At 35.8% G+C, this 15,205-nt stretch overlaps 1 protein-coding gene across 2 annotated transcripts in view; it reads right to left on the bottom strand.

Annotated features, from left to right (window-relative positions):
* TRAPPC9 (trafficking protein particle complex 9) overlaps nt 1-15,205 on the bottom strand; it is a 1,018,418-nt gene that overhangs the window by 776,685 nt on the left and 226,528 nt on the right. For both annotated transcript variants that reach the window (XM_036742028.1, XM_036742029.1), the window contains one exon: nt 4,760-4,892. In XM_036742028.1, coding sequence (XP_036597923.1) covers nt 4,760-4,892 — 133 coding nt within the window. The remainder of the gene's footprint in view (nt 1-4,759; nt 4,893-15,205) is intronic.

Below are 15,205 nucleotides of genomic sequence, written 5' to 3'. Positions count from 1 at the left end.
TTCTCTGATAACTATGAATTGATTAGAATCAGACAAGATCTGTCTGTTGATGTTTGTAATTTGTTTGTATTTTCTCCGAAGCTCAGAGGGCTCATCTTTTCCCCCTGAACTAAGTGATTGATATATGTATGTTTGATTAAACTGAGATTGTTAACCCCTTACAGTTACTTTCCAGATCAAAGAACCTGTGTTAGCAACCCTTCTGTATGCTGGTGTTATTGGTCTTACACAGCCACAAGTAGCTGCTAGCCAAATTGTTGCTACACAAGTCAATAGGAATTCTGCCAAAATTCATGAACACCAATTCCTCATAAACTGGGCTTTTTACATCCCTAGGTCTCTATACCAACCAAGTACTAGAATGGGCTCCTTGCCTCCTTAAATAGAAGCCATCCCAGCCCATGTAAAATAAATGTTATTTGTATGACAGAGATCAGTCCAGATATTAGGAAGAGCCTGTACAAAGTTGAAGAGATAAGACATAGAATGTCAGGTATAATAAGTAGGCCAGTTTGGCTTGAACCTTGAATGCATTAAGAGGAGTAATTTGCAGTAAGTCTGCAAAGGTAGACTGGAAACATATTGTGAAGGTCTCAAAAAGGAGTAGTTTCCATTTTTATCCCCAAATAGGAAACTACTTTGATCTTTTTAAGCAGGTGAGTGACATGTTTAAATACTTAATATAGGTGTATCAATTTGGTAGCTGTATGAAGGATGGATTGGGAAAAGGAGTTAAGGCAGAGATATCAATTAAGTGGCTAGTTCAACAGTACAGTTGAGAGGTGCTGAAAAAATAATCTGTTAGTGACCATGTAACAGTGGAGTGAAGAAAATGGATGTAAGCAAAGCTATGGAGGTAGAATCACTAAAGCTTAGCAATTGACTGAATCCAATGGGAGGGAGATAGGAGAAGTCAATGAGTGACAGCGTAGTATTAAGAATGACTCCATTATTGCAAACCTGAGAGACTAAAAGAATGATGAAACCAAGGAGCGTGAAAGACAGGCAGCTTGTAGAAAAAGTTAATGAAAAAAAAAAAGATGAAAAAAAAATGAAAAAAAAAAGAAAAAGTTAATGAGTTTTGTTTTGGACATGTTAAGTTTGAGATACTTGCAGACCATTCAGCTTCAAACCTCCAATGAGCCTACATCACTGTATAGCATGTCAATTTTTTCAAAGGACGGATTAGTTTTTGCTGAATTTTTTTTCTTTTCTTCCTTTAGAAAAAAAATTTCTTGTTATAAGGTATAGCTCTCTGAGAGAGGAAAGGGGAGGGATAAAGTGGAGAATCCAGGTCAATAAAAATCTATTTAAAAAAAAAAGAAAAAGAAACCTCCAATAAGTAATTCATGATGCAAGACTGGCGCTCAAGAGAGAGACTAGATGGATATATAGATCTTGGAGTTATTTGTATAGAGATCATAATTGAATCCATGGGAACCTATTTTAAAGCATGTCTAAAAATAATCATGAGGATCCTATGGCCTAAAACATCTATGCAGAATCTGCCTCAAAAGGGATGGGAAGCTCTCAAGAATGAAATTCTAATAACACAAGCACAAACATTTCCAAAGAGGAAGAAAAGTAGAAGCTATATAAAGAGATCAGAATGAATCTATAGCCATCATCAACCAAATGATACTTTTAAAAGACACGTAAAAGATAAGAGTAAATACACATAACTGAAAGAGAATACAAATGAGGGATGAAATCTTATCAAATAGTGAGTGTCAGGAAGGCTAAAGCTCAAAATGAATTGAAGCTGGCAATGAATGATAAGCACATGAAAAATAGCTGTTTGATTTTTGATAGGTATGAGAAGAGGATTAGAAGATACAACTGCTGCTACGAGTGGATGCAATAATGATGAATGCCATTTTGAAAATACCAAGAAATCAAATTATTAATTTTACTTCTATTTCCCACATCAAGGAAAAGGATCTTCTAGAATGGGATGGACAGAACAAAAATTATTAAGAGACAGTTGAAATGTGCAATAAATAAGGAGATGATAAAAGAGCAGCTATGTGCCCTTAAAAAGCCCAGGTCACCAGGCCAAGATGAAATACCTAAGGAGACAAAAAGGACTAATGGATGTGATACTGATCTATCATCAATCTTTAAAAAATAATGGTAAAAGTAGCACAACTAGACTAGAAATAGAGAAATGTCCTCATTTTCAAAAAAAGGGAAAACAATAGGGTCTTAATTCAGAATATAAATCTGTGAGCTTGACTTCAATTCCTGGAATTCATTAAAATTCAACTATGTTAGTGCAGTACAGGGAAAGCAAGACCATGAAAAGTACCTAGGGGTTGAGATTTTAATGGAGTGCAACATCAATAGGAGTCAATAATGAGACATGATAGTTTAAAAAAAAAAGCTAAGATAAAATTAAGGTACATTTAAAAAAAGTGTCCAGAATAGGGGAGATGATAGTCCAAACTCAACTCTTTCCTAGTGAGACCATATCTTAGAAATCTGTGTTCAGTTTAGGGCACCATATTTTAAGGAAGACACAACAAACCAAGACAACCTAGGAGAATAAGATCAATATGTTGAGGGACCAGAAAGCAAGTCATATAGGAATCATTTGAAGTAACTGGAAATGTTTCAGGTGGAGAAGAGGAGACATGAGTGTCATCTTCATATTCAAGACAATCATGGGAAAGAGAATTCACAGACCTAAAGAGCATAATTAGAAGCAGTGGATGGAAGCTGGGGAAAGGTAAATTTTAGCTTGATACAAGGAAAAGCTCCATAACAACCCAAAAATAAAATGGCTTACTTCAGGACAAAATAATTTACTACTCAAAAGAGGTCTATGAGTATATGGTAGATCACCACTGGTCAGTGATGCTGTAGAGAAAATTCTTATTCAGCTGTCATTTTTATTAGACAGCCTCTGGTGTCCCTTACAAGTCTGACATTCTGTGAGTTTGTATTAAAATTAGGGAAAGAGAAAGGAGAAAAAAGAGATTGGGCGAAGGGGGGGGGGAATTATGAAGGGGAGAAATAGTAATTGAAAAGATTGTAGTCAACAAGCATTTGAGTTCCCACCATATGCCAAGAACTGTGCTGATCATTGGAGACACAAAGAGAGGCAAAAAAAAAAGGCAAAGAAGAAGGGAAGGAAGGAAGGAAGGAAGGAAGGAAGGAAGGAAGGAAGGAAGGAAGGAAGGAAGGAAGGAAGGAAGGAAGGAAGGAAGGAAGGAAGGAAGGAAGGAAGGAAGGATTCATCTACTATGTGCTACCCACTGTGCTAAGCACTTTACAATTATCCATTTTATACTCACAAAAACCCTGAGAGGTAGATGTTATTTTTATCCCCACTTTACAGATGAGAAAACTGAGGCAGACAGAGTTTAAGTGACTTGCCCAGAGCCATATATCTATTAAGGTTAGATTTGAATATAGGTCTTCCTGACTCCAAGATCAGCATTCTATTCACTGTATCACTTAGCAGCTCCTAGGAGTTCATGGTCTAATGAGGGAGAAAACATGCAAACAATTATATACAAACAAAATACACACATTTTGTTCAACTAGGGGTCATCTCTGAGGAAAGGCACTCAGATTTAGGAAGCCTGAGAAAGGCTTCTTACAAAAGGTAAGACTTTTGCTGGAACCTGAAGATAGCCGGGAAGGGAGATAAGGAAGAAGAGAAAGCTCTGGGTATGGGAGACAGCTAGAGTAGAAGAGAAGCAATATGGTGGGAGGTAAATGAGATAGTGCCACATGAGAACATCAATACTTTATACCAAGTGACATGAAGATACTGAGGTTAATATAAAGAGCACGAGGAATCAGAGAACCCAGACTCCAGAACTGGATCTACCCCATGCTAACCTGGTGAGCTTCATCAGATTGTTTAAGTTACTGGGCCTTGATTTTCTTACCTATAAGATGAGGGGTCATGCTAAATATTCTCTAAAGTTTCTTCTTGCTAGGATATTCTATGATTTTTGCCTCTCTTGTAGGCTCATCCATATAAGGCAGTAATACTGCTGCTACCTTTGTAACATTGGTGGTATTTATTTTCACCTATTTCATCATAATTTGGTAGAAGTTAATGCAAAATACCCTAGGAACAAAGGACACAAATACTCAGACTACATTCTTTTATCTCTTTTGATTTTTTTTTCTCTATATCTGTGATTTCACGGGTTTACAGTAAGGAAACTCCAATGTCCATTGGCCAGTTAGGCAATTTATAGCCACTAAGAGGCAGTGGGATTTACTCAAAGTAATACAGCAAACAGGGATCAAATGCAGAACTTGAAAACAGGCCTTGCTAACTCCAGGACTAATCCCCTATTAACTATGCCACTCTGTCTCATTTGATGATTCACAAGCTTAAAATCAAAAAAGAGAAGGGAAATGTTTCTTTATGCATAAGTAAGACTTCTAAATTCTGCTTTACCTCTTTTAAGTCAGGCCCCATTCTTCCCAAAGATTACCATTCTAGAAGTACAGTTCACACTTTGTTATGATCTTTATTGGATACACGTCCATCCTGTACCATTTCTAATAGCATTAACCAAAGCCTTGTCCTACTTAACAATCCTAAAATAATCCTAAAATAAAAAAATCATTCACCTTCTCTTTGATCAAGAGAACTGTAGATTTAATTTAATGAGTAAGATTACATTTGCCCTCTGGGTCATGTGAAAACAAAACATTCAAAGACTAAAGTTTTTTAAAGCAAGAATTCTTTTTTTTTTTGTTAATGTAAATCTAAGTTCTCCTCTCTGCTTACCTGGGTAATGAAGTGCTTATCTGCAATCTTGGCAAAGCAGGAATGACTTCTACTGTGGAGCCATTGGTCTTTATTCCTGGCAGGTTGTCCAGCAAACAATCGCTAAATACTCCAAAAACAGTAGTATGATAACCTGAAAAAAATAATTTTTAAAATCTCAGTGGATCTTGAAAGGTTTTATTCCTGATTCCTTCTGATCAATAAGAAAAATCATTGCATGACTGCTTCAGTACTCCACATTACTATTTGCCCATATAAAAAATAAGAATGAAGCAATACTTCTATCCAAAGCATAATAAGGTTTAACAAATATTGTACAAATGCTTTGGAATGCTTTTGGATACAGAAAAGCTCAATGACCAAGTATTGTTCTTACAACCAGACATTTGTAAGTTGAAAGAAAGAGTGTACATGGAAGCTACAAAAATACATGATTTCATCAATCCAGCTTTGCCTTGAGAAAGAGTTTACAAATGGTTCTGACAGAAAAAATTGAGGACATTATGACTAATATTCTGGAGATAAGCTTTTACATACTGAGATCTTAGATAGCAGACACACCAGACCAAAACTCAGCCAATATTTTAAAACTTTCCTGTTTGATAGAAGCTATGAGACCTATCGCTCCATGGGCATAGTCTTTCAGGTCCTAAGGTCACATTCCAACAGGATAAGGTATCAAAATATGGCTTTAGAGGAAGAATATGTACAAATACTGTAATTCAAAACTGAATAAATTTCAAAGTAATTTTAAAATGAGATTGTTAGCAAACATGCAAAGTTACAGTAGAATAACAGAACAGCAGAGAGAGAAGGAACTTCAGAAGCTACCCAGTCCAAAATGTATCTGACTGAAAATCTCAACTTACTTAATCAAAAATTAAAGTAGGCTATAAACTTAAGAGAAATAATTATTATAAACAATGTGTATCCATAATCAAATGTCAACCTTTGGCTAAATGATAATGACTACATTTCACTCTTTTCTAATTCAATTGCTACCTGAAGACATAAAGGTTACTGTCTAAATATAAATTAGGCATTTTTATAGATGCATTAAATCTCAGCTTCTGCCTCTTTAAAGAAGACTTCAACTTCAAGCACTTCCAATTTGCTGTATTTTTGTTTTCTTCTTGTCAATATGTTGGACTTTTTTTTTAATTTACCTGACAAACATTCTTCTCAAAGAATCATTTCTCGACCAAATTTTCATTGTTACCCATTCTGGTGCATTACCATGTATACCTTCAACTACCTCCATCTGTTCTTCTAACCATGTGATCTTTGGCAAGTCCTCAAGGAGCCTTAGTTAACTAGTCTGTAAAATGAGGGAATTGGACTAGCTACTGTCTGAAGCCTCTTCCAGTTCTAAATGTTCTATGCCCTGCCTTTTAATGTTCTGAATTGAAAGGTCCTTTTACACTATGATATGCTGTATTTAAACATCCCTTCCAACTATAACACATGGTACCTGAAGGTCCCTTCTAGCTATAATATTGTACATAAAATCTTCAGACTTTAGAGATGGAAGAGACCACAGCAATCATCTAATCCAAGCCCTTAATTTTAGAAATAAAGAAAATGCGGCCAAAGGAAGTTATGTGATTTGCCTAGAGTCACATAGGTAGTGAAAGAACCTATATTTGAAGCCATGATCTCTTCGTTCTCAATGTGGTGTTCTTCTTTATTATACTATGCTGCTTCTAGCTCTTCTATTGTATATTCTTGTATATTCTATGGTAATGTATATTCCTTCCAGCTCTAAAATTGTATGATTGATGAAATGACCTTTTTTAAACTCATCATAAACCTCATCATTTTCCTTGCCCTTTGTCAAAAAAGATTAACTAAAAAACTAAAAATAATTAAATATATTAAATGTCCCTTATTCTGGCTACTGATGAGATGGTACGGCAGATGGATTGCTGAGCCTAGAGTCAAGAACATTCAAGTTCAAATCCAGCCTTAGACATTTACTCACAGTATGATCCTAAGTAAGTCACTTAACCTCTATTCGCCTCAGCTTCCCTAACTTTAAAATGGGGATAATAATGATAGCACCTACCTCACACATTCATTGAGAGTATCAAATGAGATAGTTAAAAAGCACTTAACATAGCACCTGGCACATAGTAAGCAATATATAAATATTGGTTATCATTTTTTTATTATCAACCTTGCCTGAAAAGGCCATAAGAAAATGTGTTTCCATTGCTGTATGAAAGTCAGTCAACAAGTATTTATTAAATACTTACTATATGTCAGGCACTGTGCTAAGTACTTGGGATAGAAAGAAAAGCAAAAATACAGTCCTGGCTCTCAAGGAGTTCACATTATGATGGAGGGGAAAATATGCAAATAACTATGTATCCACAAGATATACAGAATGTAAATGGAAGGTAATATCAGAAAAAAAAAAAGGTACTAGGGCAAAGGAAAAGGACAATAACTGGTTTGAGCTGAGTCTCGGAGGAAGCTAGGAGTCTGGGGAGAGGAAGGAAAAGTGTTCCAAGCACAGGGAATAACCAAAGCAGAAGACGATGGACTGCTGTACGCAAGGAAAAGCAAGGACGATGTAGTCAGACTGTAAAGTAAATGGATGGGAGAGAAATGACTATTAATATCTAATGATTTGGGAGAGATTCAGAGTTCCCCCTTTTCTCTATCTTCATTTCAAGACCTCAGTTTCTGAAGGCTGAGCTAACCTTCTCCTCCATCTGACCCCAAATAACCTTACAAGGAATGTCTAGTCTAAGGTGGATTCCATTCAATCAAGCTTGAGAGGAGACAGACTCTTTTGTCTAAATTGCCCAAGGCTGGGGGTGGTCTGGTTAGAGATAGTCTCTCGGTCCAAGGGTGACACGATGTCACTCCCAGCCCCTCACTGAAGTAAGCCCACTTCTCTTTGTAAAGTCCGCCTCTCATTAATTGTTAGCCAGAGTTGATTGCAATACTTTTGAACACTCTCTCTTCCAAAAGGACATAAAAACTGTGTGCCTGCTGTGAGGATTGTCTTTGGTCTAAGAGAGAGGTGGTCAAATTACCATCCTTTATTAAGATGCTGGCATTATTAATAAAATGATTAAATTACTCAGAAGTTATGTCTCGCAAACCTTTTTAAATGTCACAGATGGTAAAAAAAAAAAAAAATTAATAGGCCTGGAAAGGGAGGAAGTAGCCATGTTGTCAAGGGCTTTAAAAACCAAAGAGAAGACTTTATGTTTGACCCTAGGGGAAAGAGAGAGTTGTTGGAGTTTATGGGGGTGGAGAAGGCAACATTGTCAGGCATTTACTTTAGGAAAATCAATTTAGTACCTAATTGAAAGATGGATTAGAGTAGGGAAAAGCTTGAGACAGTGAAACCAATTAGAAGGCTATTGCAATAGTCCAAAAAAAAAGTAATGAGAACCTAGAGTAGGGTAATGCCCGTGTGAAGAGAAAAGAGGTGTATAAGAGAGATGTTGTGAAAGTAGAAAAATTTAGCAACTGATTGGATATGTAGGATGAGTACAAGTGAAAAGTCAAGAATAACACTGAGGTTACTGTAATCTTGGGTGAATGTGAGAATGGCGGTACTCTCAACAGTAATAGTCATAAGGTGAAAAGAAGGGAAAGTTTAGGGAGAAATATAAGCTCTGTTTTGGAGATGTTGAGTTGGAAATACCTATGGGATTTTTAGTTCAAGATGGCCAAAAGAAATTTGTAAATGCCACACTAAGCCTCAGAATAGAAACAATATCTAGATATGGAATTCTTGGAATCATCTGCCCAGAAATGATAGTTGAATCTATGAGAGCTGATAATATCACAAAATGAGATCACACTGAGTGAGAAGAGATTACAATACAGAATCTTGTAGAGTACAGGGACCAGTGGGTATGATTTGCATAACCGGTAGGAGGATAACCAAGATGATATTTTCATGAAAACCAAGAACAAAAAGAGCATTTAGGAGATGCTGATCAACAGTGTCTTTGACTGCAGAGAAATCAAGAAGGATGAGGATGGAGAAAAGGACACTATATTTGGCAACTGAGAAATCATTGGTAACTTTGTAGAGAGCAGTTTCATTCAAATGATGACATCTAAAACCAGATTTCATAAGGTTTAACAAAATATATGATAGGAAATGAAGACACCTAGTAGATCGCTCTGTCAAGGAGTTTATCCAAGAAGAGGAGGAGAAATATTGAACAATAGCTAGTTAAGAGAGATGGTTAGATCAAGCTGTGGTTTTTTTAAGGATGAAGGAGACACAATGTGTTTGTAGGCAGCAGGCAAGGGCTGGGTAAATAGGCAAAGATTGAAGATTTAATCAATAAACATTTATCAAACATGTACCACATGTCAGGCACTACGCTAAGTACTGGGGAAAGAAGAGAAGGGAAAAAGAGGCAAGAGACAGTCCTTGTCTTCAAGGAGCTTACAATCTAATGAAAAGAGAGTAGAAAAAGAGTGAGGATGATAGTAGAAACAATATACTAGAGAATATGAAAGGATATGAGATCAAAGTTTCATTTGAATGGCTTTGCCTTAGCAAGGAGAAGGGCTAGCTCTATATGAGAGACAGGGGAGGAAGGTATAGTGAGGCAAGATATCTGAGTAAGAAGTGAGAAGAAGAGGAAGACTAGAAGAAAGAGAGCTCTCTGCACAAATGGCCTCAGTTTTTAAAGACTGACACTGATGTATGTTATAGAATAAGTTATTAAATATATTAGAGTTCACATGCCTTTTAGCAGCATGTATAATTTGATTGAATTAAATTCTGCCTTTATTAAAGTTATCAATGCCCAGTAAAAGTAGTCTATTTCATTTTTTAATGACTAATACATTTTATAAAAAGAATCAGAATTGAAGGGGGAAAAAGCATTCACTAAGAGCTAACTATGTGCTAAGCACATTACTAAAACCTAGAAATACAAAATCAGACATCCCCTGCCTTCTGAGCTCCTTGAGACCAGGAATTGCTTTCTTGGGAGTTGTTTTGTTTTGTTTTAGCCTGTCTTTGTAATCACTAACATTTATCATGTTGTCTTGCACATAGTAGGTACTTGTTGACTTGTCTTGACTTTTTTTTCAATTTTCAACTAATAAATAATTATATTTTCTCCTCCTGATTCTCTACATTTGTCATTTTCATCTTTTGTCATTTTTGCCAAACAGGTAGATGTTAAGATGGAATGCTAAAGTTACTTAAATTTGCACTTGTCTAATTATTAGTGATTTGGTATATTTTTTCACATGATTCATTTGATATTTTGGGTATCTTTCTCTGACAATTGCCTATCCATGTACTTTGACAACTTATCTGTTAAGTGGTCCTTCCCCTTCTCTCTCTCTCTCTCTCTCTCTCTCTCTCTCTCTCTCTCTCTCTCTCTCTCTCTCTCTCTCTCTCCTCTCCCCCCCCCCCGCCCCGTTTTGCTTCTGACCACTGCCATTCTTAATCTGCTCTCCTTTTCTCTTAGACTCTTCCTCTCCTATGTCCCTGTTGGGTAAGATAGATTTTTATACCCAAATGAATGTGTATATGTGTATATTCTTCCTTCCTTGAACCAGTTCAGAAGAGAATGAGGTTCAAGCATTGCCCATTTCCTCCCATTTTCCCCACCACTGTAAAAAACTTTTCCTGGAGCAGCTCTTTTTAGAAAAGATAATTTTCCCCATTCTTCCTCTCCCTTTCCGCTTCTCACTAGACATCCTTATTTCTAAGGCTTCCATTTTGCTTTTGAGATTATCCCAACATAAGACTCACATCCATGCCCCCATCTAAGTAGATTTTTTTCTAACTCCCATTTAGGAATGTAGACAGTTTAAACCTATTTTTTTTGTGTGATTTCTCACTTTGTTTATCTTTATAATGCCTCTCCTGAATCTGTTTGAATGTCAAATTTTCTATTCAGACCTGACCTTTTCATCAAAAATGACTAGAAGTCCTCTATTCAACTAAATTGCATTTTCTTTCACCTGTAGAATTATACTGTTTTCCTAAATAGATTATTCTTGATTACAATCCTGGTTCTTTTGTCTTTTGGAATATCATATTCCAAGCCCTCTACTATTTTATCATGGTAGTTGTTACAGTATTTGGTTTCTTTCTGGCTGTTTTCATTATTTTCTCCTCTTCCTGGAAGCCCTGGAATTTGGCTATAATGTGCATAGGAATGTTCACTTTGGGATCTCTTTCAGGAATGGATTCTTTCCATTTCTATTTTACCTTCTGATTCTGAGATATCCACATGGTTTTCCTTTAGAAATTCTTGAAATTTGATGTCTAGATTCTTTTTTTGATAATGACTTTCAGGTATTCCAATAATGTTTACATAATCCCTCCTCAATTTATTTTCCAGGTCTGTTGTTTTTCTGATGAGAGATTTCACATTTCCTTTTATCTTTCAATTCTTTTGACTTTGTTTTATTGTTTCTTGATATCTCATAGAGTCATCAGCTTCCATTTGATCAATTCTAAATTTTAAGGAATCATTTGCTTCACTGGGATTTTTTTAGTTCTTTTTCCATTTGGCCAATTTTGCTTTTTAAGGAATTATTTTCTTCAATATTTTTTGTGCCTGTTTTACCAAGCTATTAATTCTCTTGTCCTAATTTTCTTGCATTGCTCTCATTTCTTTTCCCAACTTTTCCTCTACTGCTCTTTTTTCACATAGAAAAATCTTTTTTCCCCTCTTTTTAAAAAAAGCTCTCCTAGGAATTCTTGTTGAGTATGTGTCCGGTCTGCATTTTTCTTTGAGGCTTTACTTAGAGCTATTTTCACACTGATGACTTTTTCTGAATTTGTGTCTTGATCTTCCTGTAACCATAGAACACTTTTATTAAGAGTTTCTTTTTGTTTGCTCATTTTTCCAGCCTATTTTTTTACATTCAACTTTCTGTTAGAGTTGGGCTCTGCTTACCGCTGGTGGAGGGGAGTCACCAGTGTCATGAACTTCAGGCTTTTTCCAACCTATTGTTTTCACAACCAGTTTTAGGGGCTTCTAAGTTTTCAGTGCTGCTAAGGTGATGTGAGACAAGACGCGTGGTGACTGTCCTCCTGGTCTGTGTTCTGGTCTGAATCCTAGCATCCTCTCCCTTGTGAATGATAGAAGTACTCCTCTCCACAGGAACTAGAATCCCTCCTCCCTTGCAACTATGAGCACTTCTCTCTACCATGGAACTACGACTAGAAAGGAGTGATCGGCAATGGAGTTGCCAAATGGCACTCTATTCTATGCCCAGTGCTAGCAAAGTGGTCCTCTGTAATCTCTTTCCGACCAAGTATTCACTCTCCTTAGCATCCCTGGGTGGCAAGAGCTCCCAGTACTACTAGTGCTGCTACAGCTGCTTGCTGGTTTAGCCACCACTGCCAGCCACCTCCACTCCAGCCCCAGTCCTGTACTTCTGACCTCCTAATTTGTCCTAGGCTGGAAAAAATGTCTCCTCCCAATCTTTTGTTGGTCATCACACTTTAGAATTTGATTTGATGCATTATTTTAAAATTGTTTCAAGAGGAATATTATGAGAGTTCAGCTTGAATGATCCCTTTACTCTACCATCTTGGCTCCCTAATCTATCCATAGATTTGAAAGGCAATTCTTTCCTTACTTCTCTAATTTGTTTATGATGTCACCTTTTATATCTAAGTCATGTCTTCATTTGGAGTTTATTGTAACACACAGCATAATATGTTAGTCTCTGCCTAATTTCTTCAAGGTTGTTTTCTAGTTCTTCTTTAATTTTGAGTTCATATCCCAGTAACTGAGGTCTTTGTATTTATCAAACACTATGCTATTCTGTTAATTTGTTTCTATGTACTATGTACCTAATCTGTTTCACTAACTGACCTCCTTTTTGCACCAGCACAAAACTGTTTGGATGATTAAAATTTTATACTATTGTTTGAGATCTAGTTCTTATAGGCTTCTTTCATTTTCACGTTTTTTCATTATTTCCCTCAAATATTTTACCTGTTGTTCTTCCAGATGAATTTCACTATTTCTCTAGTTTTATAAATAAATCTTAGGTAGTTTGATTAGTTTAAGTAGTAATGTCACTTCTAATATATTTGCCAACCTAGCCAAAAGCAATTAATGCTTTTCATGTTATTTGGGTTTTTATTTCTATAAACTGTTTTATAGTAGCCTTCTTATAATTTCTAAGTATTTATGGGTATTTCTAAGTGGTTTATTGATAGACTATCATATATTTTATAGATTCTATAGTACTTTTGAATGATGTTTCCCTTTCCATCTCTTCCTGCTGGTTTTTATTGGTAATATGCAGCATTGCTGATGACTGATGTGGATTTATTTTATACCCTATAACTTTGCTAAATTTATTGCTTAAATTAATTTTTATTAATACTTTGGGGTTTTCTTAGTAAATTATATCACTTGGATAGTTTTGTATCCTCTTTGCCTATGTTTACTCCCTTGATTTTCATTTTTATCTCATTGCTATAGCTATCATTTCTAGCATACTGCAAAACCATAGTGGTGACAATTCTTGCTTAATTCTTAATCTTGTGGGAAAGGCAATTACTTTTTCTCTCTTACATATAACATATTCTCTTGATTTTATATATGCATTATTTACCACATTAAGAAAAAATCCATTTATTCCTATGATTTCTAATGCTTTTAACAAAAATGTGCGCTGGATTTTTTTTTCCAAAAGACTTTTCAATGTCTACTAATATTACCAAGTCATTTTTAATATTTGTTATTAGTAGGTTCATTAATTTTATAGTATTATATTGAAATAACTCTGCATTCACAGTGTATAATTTTATGTACAACACCTTGCATCATAAAAGCATAGTCAACCAAGGCAAATTCCCACCTTGGCTAGATCCAAAAATGTGTTTCTCATTAAGCATATTAGTCCATCATCTCCTTGTCATGAGGTGGGCAGTACTCTTCTTCACTAGTCCTCTGAAGTCATGATTGACCATTTTAGTGATCAGAATTATTAATTTTTTCAAAATTGCTCATTTTTATGAAAATTTTATGAACATCAATTTAATTTTGGTTACCACGGTATAAATTATTCTCCTGGTTCTACTCGCTTCATTCTGCATTTTTTTCATGTAAGTCTTCCTCGGACTCTCTTCATTTCTTAAAACGTAATATTATTCCTTTACAATCTTAGACCACAATTTCTTCTACCATTTTCCAATTAATGGGTATTTTCTCCCTTAGTCGCTAGTTCTTTTTCACAACAAAAAAACCTTCTAAAAATATTTTTGTACATATAGAGGCTTTTCCTCTGTCTTTGGGGGATAACCATAGTAGTAATATCACTAGGTCAAAGGGGAAACAGTTGAGCAATTTGGGGAAGCATAATTCTAAATTGCTTTCCAGAACGGAGGACCAATGAATTGGTCTAGGCAACAATGCATCAAGGTGTCTGTTTTCTCGTAGACTTCAACATTTGTCATTTTCTATTATTGTCAGCTTTACCAATGTGATGGATGTAAGGTAGAACCTCAGAATTCCTTTAATTTGCACTTCTCTAAATATTAGTGATTTGGAATATTTTTATGTGGCTATTTGATAGTTTCTTCTTTTGAAAACTGCCAGTTCATATACTTAGACTATCAATGGAGATATGGCTCTTATTCTTATAAATTTGAATCAATTCCTTATATATCTTGGAAATACCTCCTCTTCCCCTTTTTCTGCAATGCCTCCTCACACTCCATCAGCTTTTCAGCTTTCTTTTCTATGCTGTCTTTCCACATTCGAATGTAAGCTTCTTGAGGTTAGTGATTATCTTTTTTTCTACTTGTATTTGTATGTCCAATGTTTAGTTTAGTGCCTACAACCTAAAATATGCTGAATAAATGCTTGTTGACTTGGCTTTAAAATGAGACTTTTATCAGAGAAAGTAATTGCCAGATTTTTTTTCCCAAGTTACCTGTTTAGACAGGATATAGGAATCTTAGCTACATTAGATCTGCTCATGCAGAAACTTTTACAATTTTTATCATTGGGATTGCCTAATTTATCTTCTGTGATCATTTCCATCCCTCGTTTAGTCATGGCCTTGCTCCTATCCTGAGATCTGGAAGGTAATTTCTTCCTTATTCTTCTAAATTAAGGGTCAGCAAATTAATGCCCATCACCTGTTTTTGTATACCTAGTAGGTAAGAATAATTTTTCTATTTTTAAATAAATTTGGGGTGGAGCCAAGATGGCTGTGTAAAAGTAGGGACTTGATTGAGCTCTCCCCTAAACTCCTCCAAATACCTGTAAAAAATGCTAGAGCAGCAGAATCCACAAAATGACAGAGTGAAACAAATTTACAACCACAGACAACCTGGAAGGTTGACAGGAAAGGTCTGTTGCACCAGGCTGGAAGAAGAGTGCATGCCAGCACAGACGGGGCTGGAAGAGGTCTCAGGACACCGAATCAGTGGAAGCTGGAGCAGCTTCCAGACTTCTCAACCCACAA

The sequence above is a fragment of the Trichosurus vulpecula genome, chromosome 1 (genome assembly GCF_011100635.1).
Source record: "Trichosurus vulpecula isolate mTriVul1 chromosome 1, mTriVul1.pri, whole genome shotgun sequence".
Lineage (NCBI taxonomy): Eukaryota > Metazoa > Chordata > Mammalia > Diprotodontia > Phalangeridae > Trichosurus > Trichosurus vulpecula.
Note: the sequence above shows the minus strand (reverse complement) of the source record. Positions and strands in the feature narration are given on the sequence as shown.